This window comes from Sparus aurata, chromosome 8 (genome assembly GCF_900880675.1).
Source record: "Sparus aurata chromosome 8, fSpaAur1.1, whole genome shotgun sequence".
In the NCBI taxonomy this organism is placed as follows: Eukaryota; Metazoa; Chordata; class Actinopteri; order Spariformes; family Sparidae; genus Sparus; species Sparus aurata.
Window position 1 is genome coordinate 4,056,276 of NC_044194.1, and position 23,517 is coordinate 4,079,792.

Below are 23,517 nucleotides of genomic sequence, written 5' to 3' on the forward strand. Positions count from 1 at the left end.
ACCGGATTGAACCCAGATGTGCGCTGCCAGTTCACGGAGACAGACGCGCCTTTAGACACAGATCCATCGGCGCAGCTTAGAGCAACAGCGCTGTCGGATAACGGTGCCAAACTGCTGGCAGCCGACTCCCCCAGCTGCTTCATAAAACGCAGACGCTGACGCCATGACCGTGACCGTAAACTCTAAAAACGGACGACACGGGCAAGAGGAAGCCTCGAAACACGAACGCAGACCGGGGCATGTTTTTTTTTTAAGCAGGGAAACACAGAGCGGAGGATGTCTGAGGTGGAGCTCTCAAATATATTACAGCTGTTATGGGCATGTATGAAAAGCTCTGCCCTCACAGTCAGAGACGGCAACAAAAAGTCCAGGACAGGAAATCATAAAATCCTCTTTCTTTCACCAGCTTCTCTCTCTCTGGACCGATCAAAACGCGCTGGACGAGAGGGGGAAAATGTCGCTTTCCTTTGGCAGGGAAACGTGCAAACCGTCTGGACGGAGTGTGTGTGAGAGTTAAAGGGGTGATGGGGTGAGTGTGTCAAAGGTAGATTAAAAGGAAACAGACGAGGAGCGCGATGAAACCTCCAGCTGTGCCAGCAGCTGTAGCTCGTCCCCCAAACACGAGAGGGGAATCGGGGTGACGCCGACGCCTGCCAACAGTTCATAGCTGAGGGCCGTCTCCTGCGGTGCAATCAGCCGTATATGGTGCTGCAGACGCCGAGACAAACATGACCGCTGCAGGCCGACAGGCCCACGCACACATGTGGAGGAAGACAGATAGAAAGAGGGAGAGGGACAGAAACTTAAGTAATCTCTGAAGTCTATTTATGCATCTCCGTTTCCTGAACAGTCTCGAGTTAGTCAGCAGGCGCAGAGAGTCAAACATCTGGATGACGACATGTTTTAGGATACCTTCAACATCGTGTCAGCGCGAGGGGGGAAAAGTTGCCTTGGCTACTGTCCACAGAGCCCGGGGGATCAAAAGGTCCCACTCCACTTCCAGCCGGCTCCAATAAATATCGGCGTTCCTCCCACCGCCAAATTAATTGCCGGGTTTTTCCGAGCACGCAAAGACTAACACGGCTCCCACGGGAGGAGTGGGAGTGAAGTGGTGCTGCTGTTTAAGAGCGTATTGAATCTGTGCAGCCTCCTTCAGATTGCTCCACATTATTATCGGGAGTCTTTTACAATTACTACGACAGTCCACACCCCCCAATTACTGCCGAGTACACACACACAACTGAAAATATTGTACAATAAAAGAACAGAAGATAGAAAATAAGGACCGCAAAGTGTGGTAGAAAACCATTATGCTGCAGTTATTTTGACAGATACTGCGACAGCCAAACGATCAGTTTTTTTTTTAGTTGGAATCATTTTTGCATCACACGTTCAACAGAAGAAACTATTAACCTTCAATTAAAATCCTGATGATGTGACATTATTCACAGTCTGCATCACACAGAACATCTTTTCTTCCATCTGGAGGAAAAGACGTGCGGGCCAGAGCCTCTCTGCAGCTCTGCACTACTTTATTATTATAATCCTGTTTTGTCACATATTTTATCTTTCACGCTCTCTGAGCAGATTCTCGCACGCCGTCTTTTCTTGTGATTTGGATATCGCACTCGGCCATGTTGTGATTTTGATCATATTTCGACCACTGTGCAGCTCTAGTCAGCAGTCTGCAATCATTTAACCTTCAATTATTTCCTAATTAAATGTCTAGAAGAAGGACAGAAGCGATACTGAGACCAAACACCGCCACCTTGACTTTGATAACGGTTCCTGAAGGACACTTTCTTCGATACCAACAAAAGATTACATCACACGTACGCGAGGTGAGCCGGTCTCTGGGTGCAAGTTGGTGTTTTTTCACTGACACTCATGAGATTAACTCCCTCAGTATTTAAGTTTGGTACAGAATGATAAACAATTGTTTGAAATTCGATATATTTGAGGCATTTTCGATGCCCAGACTTTTGAAAAAGCCTGTGAATTTCCCCATTTGTACCAATAAACACAATATTGCATTAAAGATGGTTCTTTTTTGGGTTTAAACTCCTCATCCTCCATGTTTCTAACTATAACTCATGTTGCATTATTTACAATTCGTCCCCCAGAGCAATCCAGCTGCATGAATCTGGTGGTGTGGATCTGCTCGTCGCTGAGCTGTGGACTGTGCACGCCTACTTATACTGCCTCACAACAAAGTGAAAGTGCTGAACAAAACTCACTGGATGTAGAGCCAGGCTATCACTTAAGTCATTCCAGTTCATCCTCCGAGCACCGCTGGACATCTGTGCGACATGTCGTGCCAAAACCAAAGTGACAACGAACCGACTACGCCGCTACCACCACTTCCGATTTACAATCACACGAACCAGCCGAGAGGTTTAAAAACCATCAAACGTTCATCAGCACTAATCTAACGCGTGTTTCATTAGTCTCTCGTCGCTCAGAAGTCCCGGCGCCCCTCGTGCAGTCCGCGGCCTGAGACGGATGACGTTAATCCTGAAGTTTAATGTCGCTGGGAGAGGAGCAGAAGAGTGAGTGGGCGTATGGTTGACACACTTACTGAGGATTTCATGCATCTCCAGCTGTAAAACTCAATACGCCCTCCTCTCTCATCTCTCCGTGGTCCGTCTATCATTCTGATGTTTTTCCTCCATTTTTACTGTAGACAGTCTTTCTCTTTGAAGCCCTGCCCCGCCTGAACAGTCTATCCCCATGTTTTATTGAAGCGGCGCTGCCAGCTGCCGGCATCGAGCAGGCTGACCCCGGCCTACCTCGTTTTCATCTCGCACCGCTCACGCACGCTCGCATCAGGAATCACTTGAGGTGACTTGATTTATCGGCGCGGCAATAAACTCTTCTGTTACCGGAGTAAAAAAAAAAAGCTGGTGAGAATGTGCGAACGCCGCGGCACAAATTCATCTTTAGCCGCTTTCTCTCTGCGGTAAGCGGTCAGTGAGGGGCTGTGCCAGCGCGCGCTGTTTTAAAGCATGTTGGCATGTGACCTGCGAGGTCAGGTGACCGGCTGTCACTCTCTGAATATCCTCGGTGTGTGTGTGTGTGTGTGTGTGTGTGTTGGGAACCATCGCACGGCGCTCCGGGTTCCGCAGGGTCTTTTGACCTACATACTGCTGTCGACGATCAGCTCCAGAGAAATCTGTGTTAATCAGCCGCCTCTCATGCCGGCCTGTCTGCTGCCACTAGCAGGGTGACAAAGCAGATCAGCAGACCTCATTAAGACTGAAGAAACAATAAGCTCAGATTTTCACTTCTCTGAGCCGACTCTCCCCCCCCGATCTGCCCCTCACTTCCACCATCTTACAGGGGCAGAATTGTGTCTTTGCTGCTGCCTGTCGACGAGTTTTCTTCGGTTATATTTGTGCCACAATTCACTTTCTAATATGTAATGTCAGGTGACTGGACGAACCGTTTGTCCATCACCATCTGAAGCGGCCATCTTTATCTTCTTACTGTTACCACCAGGGGTGAAATGATGCATCCATCTGGATCGATAACTCGAATCAATGATAAACAATCCAACAGCATCGATGCAAAGTGAGAACATTGTTTCATATCGGCGCCGATCTTTGAGATACGCCTTCACTTTGTAATTCTTCCTTTCTGTATTATGAATCAGAACAGATTGTTGCCCATTTAAATGTCTGGAAACTTTGATAGAATAATATTTCCACTGAAGAGTTCAGTCATAAAATTGTCAAATCGTTTATTAGTCGCTTTGTGTGAGTTGATGTAAATGTAACTGATGGTGTTAAATGTCTGTATGATATCATCTCATATCGATCGCAGGCTCCTGCATCGAATACAGATCATATAATCTATCGTGTCGTTGTCGAAGAACTGAATTTAAACCCCTGATTATAACCACATATGGGCGACATGAGACCACTTTCACACAGTTGCTGTGTCTCAGTTCAGGTCTGCATCCTTCAGAGGAGCATTTGAAGGCCAGTTACGTCACAACACCGTGTGAAGGTTGTCCTAATCTGAAGTCTCCTCCAGATGCTCCTTCTTTTCCCTGTTTCTGGAGGATGCACCACTACTATCCTTCGTGGCCTCACATATCCCAAGATTCTTTGCGCACCCAGAAGAAAGAAAGAAAGAAAGAAAATGGCGACATCGCGTGGCGTAGATCGTCACTTTCGCGAGCCTGGGCGGCACTCAACACTTCACAATAAAATTCCATTTCCTGTCACACATGATGACCACAAATATCGTAAAAATATACTCAATAGATCACACAGTTATTCAACTGTATTTCTCAGGATTACACTAAAAAACCACGGTGGTTCAGACACGAGCTCAGAGCCTTCAGCCTGCCGAGGTGGATTCGTGAGAGACCTCCCGAATCCAGCTGCCTAGCAACGACAGGAACCTGCGAGCGGTCGTGCAAAATAAATCCAAAAGAGAAAAAAATGTGTGTTGATGGAAGAACGGCGAGCACTCGTCTTTCAGTAGATGCTGGCGTAAGTCCATCATGGAGTAGCTGGACATTTCCAGCAAGAGACGGAACAAATACATCTGTACAGAACACAAGCTTACCTCTGGAGTTGGTCGCCATGTCGGCCACCTTCTGAAAGGCATCTAAAAAGGCCACCGCTGCCAGAATTGTGGTCCTGCAAATACATGATACATGTTCACTGCAGCACGACCGCATAAAAGAAACCTGAGTCTGTAAATGTTGTGCATGATTTCTTTTCAACAAGCCGTCTCTGCTGGCTGGAGCCTCGTCTCACCTGAGTTGCGAGTGCAGTTTCGTGGCCTTGGCACTGAAGTCCTCCCACACAGGGTACGAGCTCTGAAAGGAAAAGTGAGACGGATAAACAAACTCGACAAGGACGTTTAAATGCGTGGAGACACGATGTTCTCTGCAACAGATCGTGCAATCTGGTGCCATTTAATAACATTTCCATCAGCTTGATTTGCAGCGTTTTCTTTATAATTGCCACTAATAAGACGTCGAGCAGGAATAAAGCTGCGATAAATCAAAGAGGGCGTCTCGACCTGAGGGTTAAACACAGGATGCTGCTCGAGCTCCGTGCTCTGACTTGTCTTTTATAAAAAGGTCAGCGTGATTTCTCAGAGCACACACACGTGTTATTATCGTCCTCAATCGGCCTCGCTGCAGTCTGGTACCCTCGTGTTGATGCGCTGGATCTGCGTAAGCTCTTATATCACCAGTGTTTATGTGCACGGGCCAGTCTTTGAAAAAAGTCTGGATAAGATTTACCCCGGGATCATCACACGCCGCCTTAAGCTGCAAGAGCAGAAGCCAAACGCGAAACACATTCGAGGAGCTAAGAGAGAGGAGAGGAAGGGCACAACCCCGGTGCGCCGCTTTGATGGCGAGGAGCCGAGACAGGCCGCACATCCCGACCGCGTGAAGTCACTGTGCGATCTGGGAAACAGTCGCCATCATTTCGTTTTCTGCCTCCAACATCACCCCCAACAAAAATGTTTGCCATGAAGCTCCTTCCCCGCCTCCCTGTCTGCACTTGACTCCAACAGGTGTCTAATTAACTTGTGTGGCCTGTGGCTCCCATGAGGGAGGGAGGGAGGGAGGGAGGGATGTGCTGCCAAGACAGCTGAGGGTGAAGAAGCGGGTAAAGAGGAGCTACAGTGAAGAAGGGAGGGAGGGAGGGAGGGAGGGAGGGAAGGAGGGGGCTCATCCACACCCAGAAGCTCCCAGGGAGGTGAGACAAACAGAGGAAAGGAAGGAGACAGAGAGGCTCTTCCTCCCACGCCTCGTCATTCACAGGAGGGTGAGGTCAAAAGCATCATCCTCGGAGCCGGCTGGAAGTGTTGCCCAAGGACACGTTTCAAAGAGAAGAAGGTGGTCGCTTTCCCACGCATCACATCCATCGCTGACCTAATTCTTGATTTTCTGATCCGATTCTTCCCCCCCCCCCCTCCTCCTCTCCCTGCAGCTTCACCGCGGCCTTCGACCGCCCGGCGCTCGCTCGTATCAACGCATTGTGTCCGAGGCTTTTTAAAGTTTACTTAGCGACCCTGCAAACGGGGTGTCGCGTTGGGTGATTGTGCATCATACTGTAACATTGTTCACAATCAGCGAGATCAGCACAGGAAAGCCGTGCCGCCGCGTCGCTCCCGGAGGGGGGTTAAAGCCGGTCTGACAGGCTTGCGTGGCCCAGCCAGGCGGCAGGAATGAGGTCAGATCTCAGACAGTGGACGTGGACACTGTGCTGACTCAGGGCTTCACTCTCATTCAATCTGCACTGCTTATCAATACACAGCCTCTTTCCAAGAGCCCCCGTCTGTCTCTCTCTCTCTGTCTGTCTGTCTCTGGCTCAACACAAAAGAGAAATATATGAAACCAGCCCGGCGCTGCCAATAGCCGAGGGCTGATTTCATCGGAGCCCGACAGACGAGGGCCCATAAATAGTCGGGTCCGAAGGCACCGCGGCCCCGGAGAGCCAGGGATCAATAAGAAATCTGTTGGGTGGAAAGTGACGCCGATGCTTCTCTTGTTCGGTGTCATCGCCCTCCACAATGAGGAGCCACCACAGCCGGGGCCCCCGATGAATACGTTCACACTTTCCATCTGTTGTCGTGAACAACAGACCACCCTGCTCCAACTTCCTTCACTTGACCCCCTCCCCCAACACACACACACACACACACACACACACACGCTTGCATGTGAGAGGAAGATAATGGCAGACATGTAGTTGCCGTCTGAAGACATCATTCTGGTGGAGGAGGAATGTTTCAGACGTATATTGAACAGGCGTATCGTTGGAGCTGGAGGTTTCCTGCCACGGGGGGGGTCAAACGCGAGGACGGGCCGCGATCAATAACCTTTCGTGCCGGTTTCAGTCCAGCGGGCATGAGGCAGATGCAGCTGGGCGATCTCTGTCAGAGCATCCCTCTCGTGTCTGACATTTAATCTGGAGAAAGCGGCGTAGGAGGAACAGTCGTCTGAGGCCAAATGGCACCAAAGAAAAAAAGTGCACACCATTAAAATCATCCTGCAGCATCAATATCTCTCCTCCGCTCCTGTCACAGTCAGATAATGAATGATTGTTTGACATAACCTTTTGTTGGGGGTCAGGTTCTGACCCCTGAACCGAACCACCGTGTTCACATTTTGCTGCACTGAACACCAGTTGTTCTCACACACAGATTTGGACTCTTTAGATGCGAGCAGAGCCTCTGAGGGACCTGCTGCACATTATGCAAATAACACAAAGGGAAACATGTTTCATCTCTCAGTTTGTCCTGCAGCGGTGTTTCCAGTGTGTGTGTGTGTGTGTGTGTGTGTGTGTGGAGGGGGGGAGGACCCGGTGAAACAGACAAAGGCAGTTAAAAAAAAATAATAATATGCCTGTGATCAGCCACCGCGCGCCCGCAGAAAGGTTAATAATCTACATGTGTTTTACCTTCATGTCGTTCACGATGGCCTGGAATAATCCACCCAGCGCTCCGCACTCCTTCTCCACCGACTCCATGGTGTCAAACAACCAAACAAAACAAAAAGCTCGCAGAGAGACGAAACAAAAACAAACTAAATCGGATCAGATATCCGCGTCTTTACGCATCAGACGCGGAGAGCTTTGTTTTTTGTTTTGTTCATCCGACCTTCCTCGTCCTCTCTTTCCCCCCCGAATAAAAAAGCAGCGGAGATGATGGGAAGCCTCTCAGCAGCTCCGCACAGCCCCGCAGCCTGACTGCGCACCGCACAGACAAAAAGAAACGCTGCTGCCTGCTCGATGGCACCGGGAGGGAAGCCGCCGCTCCTGGCTGCTCGCTCCGGGATGGATGGAGCAGAGGGGGCCGGGGTGAACTACACTACAGCCGGAAAACGTGGAGGGCGCACGCACCGTGGCTCCTCATGATCGCCGCGTTAGCACAAATAACGGAGAGATCACAATTGTGGGTTGGAGGGCAGGAGGAGGAGGAGGGGGCACCACGGGAGACGGGATCGGTCGCAGGTCTGGGACGCGGGGACGCGCTCCGTTGTTAGCGGTGGAGCAGATGTCTCAGAGCTGCAGGCTTCAGTAATACGATCCATGGGAATGGAAAGGGGGCTGGTCAAGTTTTTTTTTCTTCCTTCGCATATAGTGGGTGAGGAGGAGGGGTTAAGGAGGAACACCTCCCTCTTTTTTCCTCTCTTCCTCCTCCCCCACGCTGAACAAAAGTGGAGCCTCGAACAATCGTCTGAGATGTGAAGGAGGATTTCCTCCGGCGCGCACACGCGTCTGTTAATGAGCGTTTAACAGTAACATGTGGACCATCATCACTTCATCTGCCCAGCCAACAGACACAAGACAGAGAACATCAGCCCGAGGCAACACGAGGCGGACAGGAAAAGTTCAACATGTTGGGAAAATGTCTCCAGTCCAGAGTCAGAGGAGAAGATAGAAGCTTCTCTCAGAAAGTTTTTTTTTTTTTATCACCTTTTTCCTCAAGTCAAAAATCCATCTTAAACCAGTTAATGTTGGGCCTTTGTGTGCAATAGGAATGTGTGAACTCAGCATTTAAACCCGCATCAACTGACTCTGCAGCAGACATGTTTTTATCGACTCGGATCTGAACGTTCGACCCGGGTGAACCAGGCCTTTACGTCACGGCCACACTGTGTCATTACATCATCACGTCAGAGAGATTTGTCAAACGGTGGATACATTTATTTTGGAGCATCATAACAGCAGGAAAAGACTCGTTCACAGTCATTCAGTCCAATAACAATTGAAAGTCTAGAATTAAACCTAATGGCTCAAATTGCGACAGTGAAACGAGTCGCTACGTGAAGGTTGTGACGCTCACAATAATTTGTCCACCGTTGTGCAGACGCTTCTTTCACAAAGGCTGTGTTGTTGTTTTCTTCTCTGTCACAGCTGTGAAGTCACTGACGTACATCGTAACGCTTCAGATTAAAATCACAGACTTGTCGGTGGGAAGTGGGAATGAGGTCAATTCGCGTTTTTTAGCTGGTTGACCTGCGTTTGAAAAACCTGCTAATTTTGGTGGAAAAGCGACATTAGCTTAGCTTAGCTTAGCTTACCACAAAGACTGGATACAGGAACCCGGAAAGCTTGTTTCTGTCAGTCGTACCCACCTGTAAATCTCACAAATGACAGTTTAGTTTGCTTCATCCTTGATTGTGGGCAAATGTACCAAACGTTTTATTGTAGCTGAGCTGAATTATTTCTTCAGAAACTGGAAGCCAGCAGTCCATCACGTAGCCTCACCTCCCGTGAAAACCAAATGTTCTGTTACATTTTGTCTTCTGTGCTGACAAACTATATATAATGTGTTACAGGTCTGGTGTGTCGGACGTATAATTAAATAACACAAACATCCGACAAACCGGTTTAACATGTAGAATAATGAGAAAGCAGATCAATATTAGGTTTATTTGAGGTTCAGCAGTCACATTACATTACGTTACGTTACGTTCAGGGCTGACAGGAAGTTAGAGGCCACCAGAGCGTGATGTCTTTTAACCACATCATCACCGGTCTGTTAGCTACGGGGGGGGATCGGGGTCACCCCACTGCCACACACACCTTTCTCTCTCATGTGTCGACCCGGGAGAACGTCCACGCCGCGAGACCGCGAGCCCACGAGCCCACGTGAGCAGACGGACCAAACATGGAGGGATCGTTGCCTCTTTCACCACATCATTTCCTCCTGCTTTCACTGCCTTCGGGTCACGTCAGTGAAGTTTGCTTACAAAGCAATTACACGATCAGTGTTGTGCCATGAAACAATATCCTCCATGGTTCTGAGACGGAAGATCAACAGGACTTCTTCTTCTGTGGGTATTTATAGAGCAACCAGATACCGGCATCCTGTCATGAGAGAGGGATTCTGTAAACAAGGGACGAGAGCGCTGCAGGAACAAAAAGGAAAACAGAATCCCACTTTTATTAAGTTGCGGTGACTACATTAGGAACTATGTCTGCCGTGGTGTCTCCCCCCCTCCTCTCCTGCCCACGTGGACAGACATGAGGTAGGGAGGCCGGGACCGGAGCCCAGTCCCTGCGCTCTCACCACAGCGCTTTACTGGCATCTCAGAGAAAACAGCTATAAAACAGAAAATATCCCCAACACAGATGCTGACATTCCTCACCACCACCACCACCACCACCGCCACCACCACCATCAACCCCCCTCCTCTGCGCTCTCTGCCACACCGCTGAGCGTCTGCGAGAGTTTCCTTAAGATGGGTTTTAGTGAGGAAAAAATGTGACGGTTTCTGTTTCGCCGCGCAACTGAAAGCAATCATCAGCCCTAAACGCATCAAGCTGGGGAGACTCAGAGGAGTTTCGAAGGCTTATATAACCGACTTTAAGGGTCCGATGACTCCCGGGTACATTTTTCATCCACCAGCGTGCGATAACGCCTGTTTGTTTTTCAGCCTCCGCTCGCCGAGGCCGCGTGTTTCATCTCATTCAGACGAGGAGGGCGAAGGGAAAACAATTCATCATTTGGTAAAGCAGGGGGGGGGGAAACACAAAAGAGCCGGTCTGACATTTACTCAGCTTTGCAGATAATCATAATTGAAAATCTGGATAACATTAGGTGTTATATTGTAACACGCGTTACGTAAGGTTTGCGAGGTGGGGAGCTTTAAAAGCAAACGCCTGTTTGTCTTCTCTAATCTCTGGCTCGGTCCACTTCCTGCTCCTTCTGGATGGCATTTCAGGTTCTCTCTGACCTTGACCCGGCCACAGAAGCAGCTCTCCATACGAAAAAAAAAGGGAAACACAGTCAGGCTCTGTGATATACTGTGACCTCTGACCTCTCAGACGGGGCCCTACCCATGATTCAGCTGGAGCTCTTGTCTTTCCTGGTTTATCACCCGCTGTGATTCCCCCGATGAGGTCACCGCTGAGGTCTTGTGCCCACTTGACCGTGAAATCTAACAGGATTTATCATCTGCAGGTTGAGTCTGTTCAGTCTGTTATGTAAGTCATCTTTTTGTAAAAAAAACCCTTCAGGCTGAGCTCACCTGCAGGGAATCTTAATGACACACGAACGCAGCTTCTGGTTTGCCTTTTACGAGGAGATAAGATCGATTTCATTGATCCCACGCAGGCGAAAGAGAAACCGATCGCTCTGAACATGCAGGGCAGACGGCAGAGAAGCGGATTATACAACGTGATGGAGAAATTCCTGTGGGTGTTTTGATTCCTTTCCTCTGTTTTTTTTTTTTTTTTCCTTACTTTCCACCGTGGAGGCTTGTCACTATTGGAATCCATTTTAACAGAATGAGTTCAAGCTGCTGTTCTCTGGCTGTGAGGAAAACAAATGAACAGTTATCTTTTCGAGCTGACAGGAGGTGAGAGTGCGAGCATGTTCACCGTCCAATCACAGCTCCAGAACTGCAGGGGGCAGCACATCCACCGTCTGCTTCTGAAGAGACTGTTTGCTGTCGCTAGCTTTGGTTGTAGCAACTAGCTCCCGATAGCAAGTAGCTCAGGTAGCTACGGGTAATGTGACCTATTAGCTGACTGTAGTCTGTCAGCTCTGCAACCTCTGATGACTGAACGTAGACTCTGAGACTGACACTGCCACTTTAAATACTCGGGGGTTACAGTACAGAGGTGATTTACAGAAGAGGAAATGGAAGGCGTGGACGGGAGACGGGATCCATGCTGTGTAGAGCTGCAATATTTTTGTTGAATTGAGGATTTATTTCCGCCCAGGTGGGGACCACAGGTGATGGTGGAAGGACGAACGTTAATGCTAATTTTAGTTCTTTAAACAGAGAAATTTTAATTCAAGTGGATAGCTATTTCCTTTTTTCTGACATTTTGTAAGTTCATTTTCTTAAAATTATGAGACTAAGCAGCGAACTCACTGATATGACATCTCCAAAGGTTAAAAAGGTGGTATTATGGGCCGGAGCTAGTTGGTTAGCATGCTAACGTCAGTGTATATCTCTGCAACACAGAACAATAACGTCAAAACTGTTCTTCATTCCTATTTCGTTTGTTAATTTACGGAATGTTTCAAACTGAAATTCTGGCTGAAATGAAAACATCTTGAAAATGTGCCACTGATGTTCATATTCAGGCACATTGATGATATTATACATAAATATAAAAGAGTTTTAAGCAACATGTGCACATCTTTGATCACATGATGTTATTTACCAGCCTTGTGTTTTTCCTCTGCAGCCATGTTGGTTCTGATCCACAACATCACATGTCCCATAATGCCCTTCACTCACTAACAGGATTACAATTCTATTTTACTAACTTATTAAATACAAGTCATGTTATTAATATTTTACTTTGAGGTGATATTGTGTTACTTGAACAAGTAACTAGTAACTGTGTTTTAAACTAACCCCTCCAAACCTGCGTATACGTAACTCCGGTCCTGTGACCTGTTGACCTCAGCTGAGAGTCTTACACAACAGTTACCTTTTTAACGTTTTATTTATTAGATAAAGAGACGAGACAACATCTCAGTGAAAGCTGCCTCCACAGCTGTTTCAGCTCCTCTCAGAATACTTTCCACATATTAAAGAGAGGAAATGCTGCTTAATTATTTCCCAGGCTTGGCATGTTTTCATGTTTCCCTATTTGTTTGTTTTAGTGAATGAATGCTTGTGTTTATAGCCTTCTAGCGTCAGTATTATTTTATTTGTGTGTCTGGCCCCGGTGTGTGTTTGTGTGTGTGTGTGTGTGTGTGTGGCTCAGCTGGTGTGTGTTTGTGTGTGTGTGTGTGTGTGTGTGTGTGTGTGTGGGGCTCAGCTGGTGTGGAGGTCGAGCAGTTCCTAATAAAAATGAGTCACGTGGCCCGTTTGTACTGTAGCTGAAGGTTTTCTGTCTCCCTTCTCCCCTCAAACCTTTTCTTTCTTTCTTTTTTTTTTTTTTTGGACTCTACACGTGCCTCGGCCTCTATCTCTGGCTGATCTGTGTGCGATGTATACAGACGAGCACGTGTCTGTTGGATCCTTCAGAAGGAAGGAAGGAGAGCGAGGGAACCTGCCGGGGGGGAAAAACTATAAGAGGAAATTCCACAGGCTCACATGGAGCTGGTGAGCCCGGCGTTAAACGCTGAGGGGGGATTTCTCCAGATCTCTGGGCTCGGGAGGTTTGGGTGGGTAAAAGAAGAGGATGTTCACGTTGGGAGGTTTTAGGAAGTAATAATAACGCAGAGGATTCTGAACAAACAGGCACGAAGAAGATGGGTGGATGAAAGGAAAGGAAGGGGGACGACAGAGAGAGGTGGCCCGAGGGAGAGGCTGCCTATCTCAGGGAGAACGGGCAGTTTAGTTTACATTAGCTCATTCGTTAGCCATCCACCACCACCCACCCCCCGTCTGTTTGAAGACTTGTGTGCATGCCACGGATTGTGATCCCTCTCCCAGGGCATCTTTCTGTCCATCTGCGGCGTGTTGATGTACGCGGAGTGGAGTATCACGTTCAGAGAGGCACTACGGTGTTGAAGAGCACTCAAAACTCTCCGACCCAAAGGAGATAGCTCGCTTGTAAAGAGCTCCACAGCACATTAAGAGAATAGTTTTAATCTCCAACGCCGGGAGACTCCTGCTGCTGATCTTCTCACATCCGTATCCATTAACTGCTTTTGGTGCATCTTCTATTTGCGTCCCCACATGACTGTGTGAATAAAATCTGACAGCTTTCACGCAGCAAATGAACACCTCAGTATATGAAGGTGATAAAATAAGATGAGGAGATGGAGGATTTATTTCTTTATTATTTCAGTCGGACAGTCTGCCATCTTTTAAAAAGACAGAGATGGATGGGAGCTGCTATCAGCTGCATTTATTCATTTTTACATCAGTGTACCAGAAGACAAATTGTGATCAATCCTTGCAGAGGTAATAACTGTCAGAGGACAAAGTTTACAGAGGTCAAACTGTGAATGTAAGTGTTAGAGGGGCGTATCTCCACCATCTCCAGAGGAAATGACCCCTTCGACTGTTCGCAATTTGCAGTAAACGACCTAAAAAATGCACAAAAAAGCACCTGATTGGTCGTTGAGTGTGTGAGGAGGCAGATAACGATACTGGGTTTAAAATGCAGGTTATCACCTGATGGTTTATCTGCTTTCAGAGCGAACAAACCAGCTTAAATATTCCTCCTGTTTTCATGGGACTAACGTGCTAACATGGCCGACGTTAACAATAATTGGGAGGTAGAGTTATGTTTTTAACTTTGTTTGTCTTTTCTTGTAGTTTTGCATGCTTTCAGTTTGTGAGATGTTGGTAACTGCTGCTAACTGCTAGTTCAGTTAGCCATGCAGTTAGCAGTCCAGACTGGGAGCTCTGACTAGACAGGACGAGCTGGGCCTAGCTGTTAGCATGCTAACCTCAGGAGTTACTGTATCTCTGCAGCACATTACATAGACGTCTTTCTCATCACGTTTTCACAATCTTAATCCATTTTTTTAAGAGTCAAACCAAAAGGTTTCACTTATACGTTAATATTCATTAACATATCTTTTCCATTTCTAAATTCTTGCCGAGTGACTGAGTGGAATAAATGAACAGTTTGCGCCCACGTACATGAATCCCATACATTACATGCGCTCATTATTTCACTACCTGCTGCTTTGCTGGTTTGCTGAGTTTTTGTGCGAGCTGGAGGAATGTGACTAAATCCATATTTGGTTCACAAATTTTGCTGGCTCGTTCTCGCTCGTTGCTAAAAATATTCCCCCGCTCTCATCCAGAATATCTGTCTTTTTAACAACGTGCATGACACACGCAGCCATGTATGAGGAAACGCAGACGCTTACCACGGAGCAGCGGCAGAAACAACACAGATCCAGACTGACATCTGGAACCCGGCGAACACTCACACGGTGAACATCATGTTCATAAATACCCCGCGATGTGAAAAACATAAATCTGTGGAAAGCCTGCAAACAGACATCGAGCGAGTCGACAGATTTTCTCTGGTAGCGCTCCAATAAATGCATCACCGCTGAGCCCCTCGAATCTGTTTATTTGATTTCCAGCAAAGAACATGACAACCCAAGTTATTTAGCGCCGCTGACGACGTTCTGCTGTCGTGATTTGTGTCGATTAAAACTGATTCTGCTCTCGCAGCGACCGCGCTGGCTCCTAATCATCGAACCGTTTGCCATCCGAGTTCCCCACTGTGAGACAAACGAGACCAGCTGAAAAGTTTCCAAGCTCCTCGCTGTCAAAGTCTTTTCGTGCACGGGAACCACGATGCTCTGCAGGATGAGGAGCCTCAGCGGGGACGGTGTTGATCCTCTCACCATGGTGAGATTCACAGTGATGTGCCTCCCCCGGACGCATAAAATAAACAGAGCTACAACTGACATTCCACTTGAAGAAAGAAAGGTGACCCGGGTCAGATCAGTGTTTGGGCATCGCTGCCATTCCTCGCGTACTCTCCCCCCTTAAAGTGTATGGATGTGTGTGTGTGTTTCCGACTAACCGTGCGTGCCAGGCGTATCTGTGTACACGGGTGCACACATGTGAACTCTGTGTGTGTGTGTGTCTTAGAAAATATGCTGCTTCAATCCAAAGCGCTCTGAAAATAAACCGCAGGGTCAACAAACAAGACGGAGAGAGGGAGTCCGTGCATGTGTTTGCTGGGAGAGAGAGGAGAGGAGGGGGTTGTGGGGGAAAAGAAAATGTGCTCTCCCCTCTGTTTTTCTGTCTGCAGCGGGAAAACAGAACTCTGTGACTTCTCAGTGAACTACCCGCTGCGTGGATCACGGCGAGGACACAACACACACAACCCGGTTGGGGGGGGGGGGGGTTTCAGTTTTGGAGGAGCTCAGGCCCAGGAAGGAAGCTCGTCCTCTGGGGTCAAGGATCTGGAGGTCACTCGAGACAAGCCTGTTAAATTCAACACCCGCCGACCGGAGGACGTATGTGGAGGGATGAGCAGAGTCTAAAAGCGAGCAGGCATTCTGCAAAGCGTTCCTCGAAGTCATCAATCATGTTGAATACACAAATATGGCCGTGCGCGTTAACGGCGACGCCATGAATCACTGCGACAACTCCTCTGACAGGGTGGATCTTCTGTAAACAGACTGGGCTTCTTTGAGCTAAATGCTAACATCCTCACAACGTCAGTGCTAAATCCATTCTACCAAGAACTCGGAAGAAACGCGTTATGAAATAGTCCAAAGAACGGTCGTTAAAAGTCGGAATTCCAAGTGGGAAACTCGGGAGAGATCCTACGAGCTCGACCTCGCCGACGTAAACACACCTGCAGAAGCTCCTCTTCATCCGTTTTGACTTTATGTGGTGTTTGTGACATGAAACACGCCTGAACAACTTTGCAGTTGCCATTTTCATTTTCCATCCAGTTGATTTGTGTCTGATAGATGTCTTTTACGAGCGCGTTAATAAATCTCCTCGAAGCTCGCACATCAATTTGCTTCGGACGTTCCACCGGGCTGATGCGCCGGGACGAATTTAGATCGGAAATACAGGAGAAGGCTCTGAGTCACGCTGGACTGCAGCCTGACACGGGGATGTTTAAAAGTCCATTATCTTACGCTGCATCCGAGTCAAAGAACTCACGACTTCCAACTGTTCCAGGTCCGACGTTTTCAAGTTCTGAGCTGTCTGGAACAAACTTGTTCAGCGTGGTTTTGCGTGTTTGCTTGCTGACATTTGCTAAGTCCATCAGTGGCTGATGGAATAGTAGTTTTGCTGGCATTGGGTCATGAAAAGTTAGAGGAAAAGTCTGCGAGCCACCTGAGTTAAGAAACATTAGACGGCACCGTGAACGTCTGAACCAGACGTTGTGCCGATCCAGACAAACAGGCTTCGGAATATCCACTGGATACTAGAAGCTTTTTGTCTGCTGCTGGTGAGAAGTCAGAGATCGACACAGTTTATCCTTTGCGGCGTCTGAACATCGAGAGAAAATTTTATGGAAATCCATCAAATACCACAAGATATTTCAGTCTAGACCAGAGTGACGGACCAACATCAGCGTCTGACTGCAGCCTGGTCGTGCACTGATGACGTGCTGCCTCCTAGTGTTGAGTTACACAAACAACACAAACATCACAGTCACCATCTACCTCACTGACCAAGGAAACTGGGAGCATTTAAGGGCAGCCAGGGTCTAGCAAAAAAAAGCTTTATGCATTGCATTGCATTATGGGAAATGTAGTCTCCAGCCTTTTAAGTAAGAGTCTCCAGCTTGACCTCAAATCAGGATATCGCTTGTAAAATGTCTTATTTTTGGATTTACAGCTGTATTCTTACAAAACCATTAAGAAAATACATGAACCTGCAACAGAATCAATATAATTATTAATTTCTGATTGTTTCTGTTCACTTCATACGTAGGTAAAGTTGGTAGTCGACTAAAAGAAAACAACACATGCATCATTTTTCAAAAAGAGAATCTTTAATAGTAAAAATGCACGAGCGGTGATAGAAAACATGAGTTCCCGAATCAAAAGAGACGATTTGTTTTGTGCTTCTTTAAAAACAAAAAGACAATACATCTGGATGTGAGTGACGTCTGGTTGGTTTTGGTACGAAATAAAAAAAAATGTGAACGTTTGTGCACGACCTGCTGAGACGGAGTTTTATGTGATCAGCAGCGTGGGAGCTTTTTTTTTGTTGTTGTTCTGTCGCTATCTTAAGGCCACCGGGAGGAAGAACGAGGTCAGAGCAGACGCGTAGACTACACACACACACACACACACACACACGCACACACACACACACACACACACACACAAGGACGCCCCATGTCATCCTTGCTGGAGAAGCTAATTCACAAAACAATATATTACAAAAAAAAAAAAAATTACTGTCAATCGAAGTCATTTTCAGTATTTAGAAACGGTTGTTTTTGCAGCATCACACATCGTCCTGGAAACTTCTACCTTTAAATCAGTTTTATACGACATCAGGTGAAGAATCCCGATTAAACAATAACATTCAGAAGGATCTGCAAAGGAGTTCAGTTTCAGTTTGAGTTCAACATCCGCGTGTCTTCTACAGTAAAACGTGTCTGCTGCCATCTCTTGTCTCGTACTTGCACTAACTGGCAGGTAGTGATGCGTTCCTACAGCACATATGTACCACTAACTCATGTCATACCACCCGCAGCTCCCCGATGACTGAGTTACTCATCAGAGAATATTATTACCTGAAGTGCAGCAGCTGAGCTGTAGCATGCTGGAGTCAGGAAGGAAGCTCCAGAAACACGAGCCTGCCTGGTACTTGTGAGAGAATCATGAATTCGATCTGCTAAGTTCAGTTATCTCAGTTCAGATCAAAATGATAAAAAAAAAGAGGTGTTGGTTTGTTCTGGTCCCCGGGCTGCACAGTCGAGTCGTCGTGTCTCACAGCGAGGTTTCCTTGGGATCTATCACAACGGGTTTGAAGGTCAGGATCTCTGTGAAGGTGTGACCTAGAAAAAAAAAGAAGAGCACAGCAGGACACTGATCAATAAAACTGCTCAGATCGTCTTCCTCCTGTCCCCGCCGGCCTCCGTCCTTCCACTGATCTCTGCCTCAGCTCCTCCTCTCCTCCGTCCTTACGTTTCCACTGGCTCAGCGTCAGGTCTGAGTTGTCCACCGAGTGGTCGTACGGCTCCGCTTCCTTCTCCCCCTCCGGATCTCTGTAGTCCTTGAAGTAAGGCATCGTGAGCCCCTCGGCGGCGCTCACCCTGTTCTCCGGATCCAGCAACAACATGCGCTGCAGCACGGACACGGCTGACGAAAGAGTGCGAACAGGGCGTCAGATCACAGTTTGACTGCCAAACTGAAACAGATGGGATAAAAAAAAAGCCCGAGCGTGTCGTACCTTGTGGATTAGCTGTGGAAAACACCTTGCAGAGGTCTTTCTTCTCCATTTTCGGAAGACTTTCGATGTAGCTTTTAGCCTGAGAGAAGAGGTCATAATCAAAATGAACAGTGCTTCAAATCATAACAACCATAACTGAACTCTGTGTGTGTGTGTTTGTTCTTTCAATTCCTAAAAAACTGCCAACAATAAACCAGGAAGCGTGTCGTCTGCACTCACATCCTCAGACTCTAGTTTTGATATGAACTCCTGAGTGGGTGTTCCTGTCGTCTTCATGATCTCTCTCAGCTGATCCAGATCTGAGGACCAGGGGTCAAGGGTCAAACGGTGGCTCAGTGTCACACACACACACACACACACACACATACACAGGATTATTCTCTCAGATAATAGTATCTACAGTATCAGGAAAATATAACAACAGTCTTCATCAGGTAACTTTACAAGACTGACGGAGAGACGATCAGAAATAGTTTGGTTGGCCCACGTGGACCGATCAGGTCTAACGAGGACAGGATGTGGGATCCTGCATAAAAATACAGAGTCCTCAGTGAGGGTCGGTGAAGTGGAAGGATACGGTCGCTGCCTTTAAAAAGAGGCTTTCCTTGCAGCATCTCTGCCATGATGCAGCCCACGGACCAAATGTCCACTGAGGAAGAAGCAGAGAAGAGATTACTATTATATTTCAGACTTTCAAACACAAAATCACCCTCCGGACGAACAAATGAATGTTGATGTTCACAGCAACAGATGCGTACGTTCAATAACAAAGCAATGTAAAGGTCAGGTGTTAAGAGATCACCACCTAGTGGATCATTCTTCTTATTACCGTCCGACTCAGGCGATATTTTCTACTGTGACAGAAAACACAGCGGAACATTGTTTAAAAATGTTGGTTTTAAGCCATTTTATAGTTATAAGCAGAGCCTCATCACTATTATCAATCCATGTATCTGTATTTGCATATATGTTGTCCGATATGTGCCGATATCAAACCTTTGTTTAGAGATTACAATGCAGAAAAAGATGCTTGTGTCATTTATATTATTATTAAATTCCCAGTTATGTTTATAGTTTTGCTCTAATTGCTCAACTGCCTCTGTTACATATCTTCATCACAGTGTTTGAAAAGGATCATGGCAGATATCAGTTGATATAAATTGCATTATTATTCCATAATATCGGTATCAACATCTAGTATCAGTCTGACTTTAGTTGTGAGGTGCAGTGGAGGTTAAAGCTGCTTCATAGACTCACATTTATGCAAAATAACCTGATAACACTAATGTTGCTACTGACTGGAGCCTCGAAAGACTAAAATGTCCTGCAAACAGACGTCATGTGTGAGATATCTTTAGAAAAAGCCTTAAAGCAGAATCACTCTGCCGGAGCACAGGAGGCTGCAAAGGTCAAGTGAAAACACTCGTGTGAGTACACCGACACAAACAATCCACGCTGCGTTATAAAAATAACAACGAGGGTTCGGTGCTTCTGTGGGATGAGCTCTTCTTTACCCGTCTGAGTGTAGTGCATCCAGCTCAGGATGACCTCCGGGGCTCGGTACCAACGAGTCACCACGTACCCCGTCATCTCGCTGTCGGCCTGCCGCGCCAAACCAAAGTCCAGGATCTGAACAGGACGTGAACAGGAGACATGTTCATCTTACTCACACTGAGGAAGCAGGTGTGGTAAATGCATTGATTGCTAGAAATAAGGACAGTTTGGTCGTGTTTGTTCGGGTACCTTGAGCTCACAGTCTTCGTTGACGGCGAGATTTCCTGGTTTGAGGTCCTGCAGAAGAAATACAGAAAATACGACTACATGAAGCGAAAGGAAAGTGAAATACAGGTTACTGTGTAACACAGTGAGCAGGACATGAGTCTGCACAGGAAACTCGCTTTATAATTAGACGTGTGAACAATGTTTATCGCGCACACAGAGTGTATTTAAAGACAACTTACCCTGTGAATTATACCAGCAGAGTGAATGTACTGTAATGGAAGAAGAAAAGAGGGACTTTATCCACAGAACAATCACATCAACTAACAAGCTGTCGACAACGTGCGACCAGAGTAGAGTCCTCCACCTTCAGACCTCGGAGCATCTGATAAACCAAATACTGGATCTTTTCTTCTGACAGCCGCTGCAGCTTCAGCACCTTCCCCAGGTCCGTCCCCATGAACGGCATCACCAGGTAACTTTGGGACGAGAAGGAAAACATCACGAGGAGGAAAACTCTCCCAACTTTGACATTGTGTTGAGTTTGCACGCAGGGTTAATGTAAATGTTCAGTTAATGTGGCACTCACAAGTCGTGGAGTTTGTCCAGAGAGAGGTCGGCAGTGAACACGTCCAACAGGCCGATCACCTGCAGAGAGAAACCGAACAGGTGGAGATCATCTTTTGTCCTTCGTTTTTAATAATAAAGAAGAAGATGAAAATACAGTCCTGAGGGTCTGAAACGTGGCTCACATTTTCATGTTTCATGTGTTTGAGCAGCCTCAGCTCTCGGTACGCCCGCTTGGCAAACAGCTCCGACTGGAACGGCCTGTACAGCTTCTTGATGGCCACTTTGGTTCTGGTTCTGGAGTCCACTGCTGAGCTGAGGGTGAGAACGTATCAGCGGGTGTGAGACGCGTTAGATGAATATCGATTTATTGGTTAGTCGTCGACTATTAAAGGAGACTTATTACACTTTATTGTTTTTTTTGTAACAGGTCTTGAAAGTTATAAAGGTTGAGGCGCATCTCTCCCACAGAGAGCGCTGCTCCTGAACGCCTCGTCAGTAGTCCCGCCTTTAATTCTGTGACTTTGTGACATCACACTACATCACTGTGTCACACATTTGCCTCATTTCTCCCTAGCGCTAGTTTGGCCCGTATGAATTGATTTAACAATTCAAAACAGCTGCTCTGTTGTTGTGAGTGTCGCTGGCTCAGGCGTGTGTGAGCCGGCCAATCAGAGCAGACTGGGTGTTCAGGGGGGGGGGGGGGCCTTAAAGTGACAGGAGCATTATTTTGAGCACTAAAACTTAGAATAAAATGATTTTCTTTTATTTCCTAAATGTTTCTGATTCTTTTCAAATGTGGAAGCAAAAACATGTGAGGACATCATCTCTGGGAAACAGAGATCGACATTTACCACCGTTTTCTGACATTTTATAGACCAAAGAAAAAGGAATCGAGCAAGTGATGAAAATGATAGACATATTAATGGATCATGACAGACAGCACCTGTCAGGAGGAGGAGGGGGAACACCGGGTCATTTGGTGGTGGGAGTGCCCAAAACAGCCCTTTGTGCCTGCAAATAACCTGCTGGGGGGCTTTTGGAGGTCTTGTCCTGGGCAGGAACAAGACTATCGGTGGCCCTCACTTATATATCTATTTATCTTTATGTCTTTATCTACCATCTTCCAAAGAACATCACCTGATCTGTAACATGACCTGGAGGAGGACAACAATAATCCAATCTGGGGAAATCTCTGGGATCTGAAGCAACCGAAGCAATTGAAGCGACCCAAGCCTTATCTGTCCTGATCAGGAATGTTTACTATAGGCCCGAACCTGTTTTTACACACACACACACACACACACACACACACACAGGGACTGGATCAGGCTGTAGCAGGCGGCTCCGTCTCCAGCTCGTCTCAGACCTCCAGAGTGTGTTCATGCGTAATAAAGCTGCTCTGAGTCCGCCGGAGCAGTTTCGAGTTTCCGCCCACACAGTTAATCATTGATAACAAAAAGGGGGCCGCACGCGGAGAGACGCACAAAGGTGTCCGAACACAAAGCTGCTTTTCATTGTTGCGCGTCGGTAAACACATTTCCCCCGCAGCGTGCGCGGTGCGGGCTGATTTAAGGTGACGGGGGGGAGATTGTGACGAAGCGAAGGTGTCGGTGCAAAGTGTCTCCATCATATGAGGAAGTGGCAGAGGAGCAGCATGTGTTCCGCGGAGCGCACATACTTTTTTCTTTTGTTCGGCCGTGACACGGCGCGGCTGTCCGTCCTCTGTGCGCCATCTGCTCCTCCGCTGCTCTTTGTTACCGAGCGCCACATACAAAAAACCCAGCAGGGTTGAAGATTAGAGGCCACAGAATAAATCACTCACCACACAGTCCCGTACGCGCCGGACCCCACCTGCCTCAGGCGCTGGTACCGCTCCGGTACCTCCCATGCGGTGTTATTGACTTCTTGGCGGTAGTATCCGGGTCTGACTCGTGTAGACATCCTATTTCACTTTTTTAAAAAATCACATAAAAAAGTCCGAGAGAGGTTTCGCTCTGGTTTGTTTGGTCTCCTCCGTCGCTACACACCCATTGTCCCGGTCACATCCCACCTATGCGCTCACTGTCGATCAGTGCGCAGCTGTGCGTGTCAGCCGCTCAGGGCGCAGCCTGAGGTCACCAAAAGCCACTCCCGAGCTCCACTGCAGGCCTGCGAGTAAAGGTGAAGAAAAAAAACTGGAATGTGCGTTAACAGCAGACCGGGCCGACCGCATGACTGGGACATGCGCTGGTAGGAAGGTGCGCAGGAACCGTCGGATCTGCGCTGGTTACAGGGTGACGCTCACTGTGGACTGTGGACTCACTGCTGCTCGGTGCTGCGCCCACTTTGCGTTACGCAGGCAGATGTTTGCAGACTTGCTGGGACACGAACAAGACCTCACGCCTCGGGCTGCACACGCACACACGCACAGACACACACACCTCTGC

At 47.5% G+C, this 23,517-nt stretch overlaps 2 protein-coding genes across 2 annotated transcripts in view; both read right to left on the bottom strand.

The window, feature by feature from the left end:
- The window catches only part of LOC115586719 (protein MTSS 2), a 30,980-nt gene extending 22,895 nt beyond the window's left edge, over positions 1–8,085 (bottom strand). The window contains 3 exon segments of the mRNA XM_075488180.1: positions 4,576–4,649; positions 4,770–4,831; positions 7,434–8,085. Coding sequence (XP_075344295.1) covers positions 4,576–4,649; positions 4,770–4,831; positions 7,434–7,502 — 205 coding nt within the window. The 5' untranslated portion in view covers positions 7,503–8,085.
- A 10,217-nt stretch (positions 8,086–18,302) lies between these two features.
- Positions 18,303–23,433, bottom strand: mapk12a (mitogen-activated protein kinase 12a). The gene is made up of 12 exons (XM_030426139.1): positions 22,914–23,433; positions 21,274–21,403; positions 21,111–21,169; positions 20,889–21,000; positions 20,764–20,793; positions 20,546–20,593; positions 20,317–20,431; positions 19,380–19,451; positions 19,022–19,101; positions 18,803–18,881; positions 18,538–18,711; positions 18,303–18,407 (listed from the first exon to the last, which is right to left on the bottom strand). The coding sequence occupies exons 1-12, from the start codon at positions 23,030–23,032 to the stop codon at positions 18,340–18,342; spliced, it is 1,086 nt and encodes a 361-aa protein (XP_030281999.1). The 5' UTR covers positions 23,033–23,433; the 3' UTR covers positions 18,303–18,339.
- Positions 23,434–23,517: the final 84 nt, after the last annotated feature.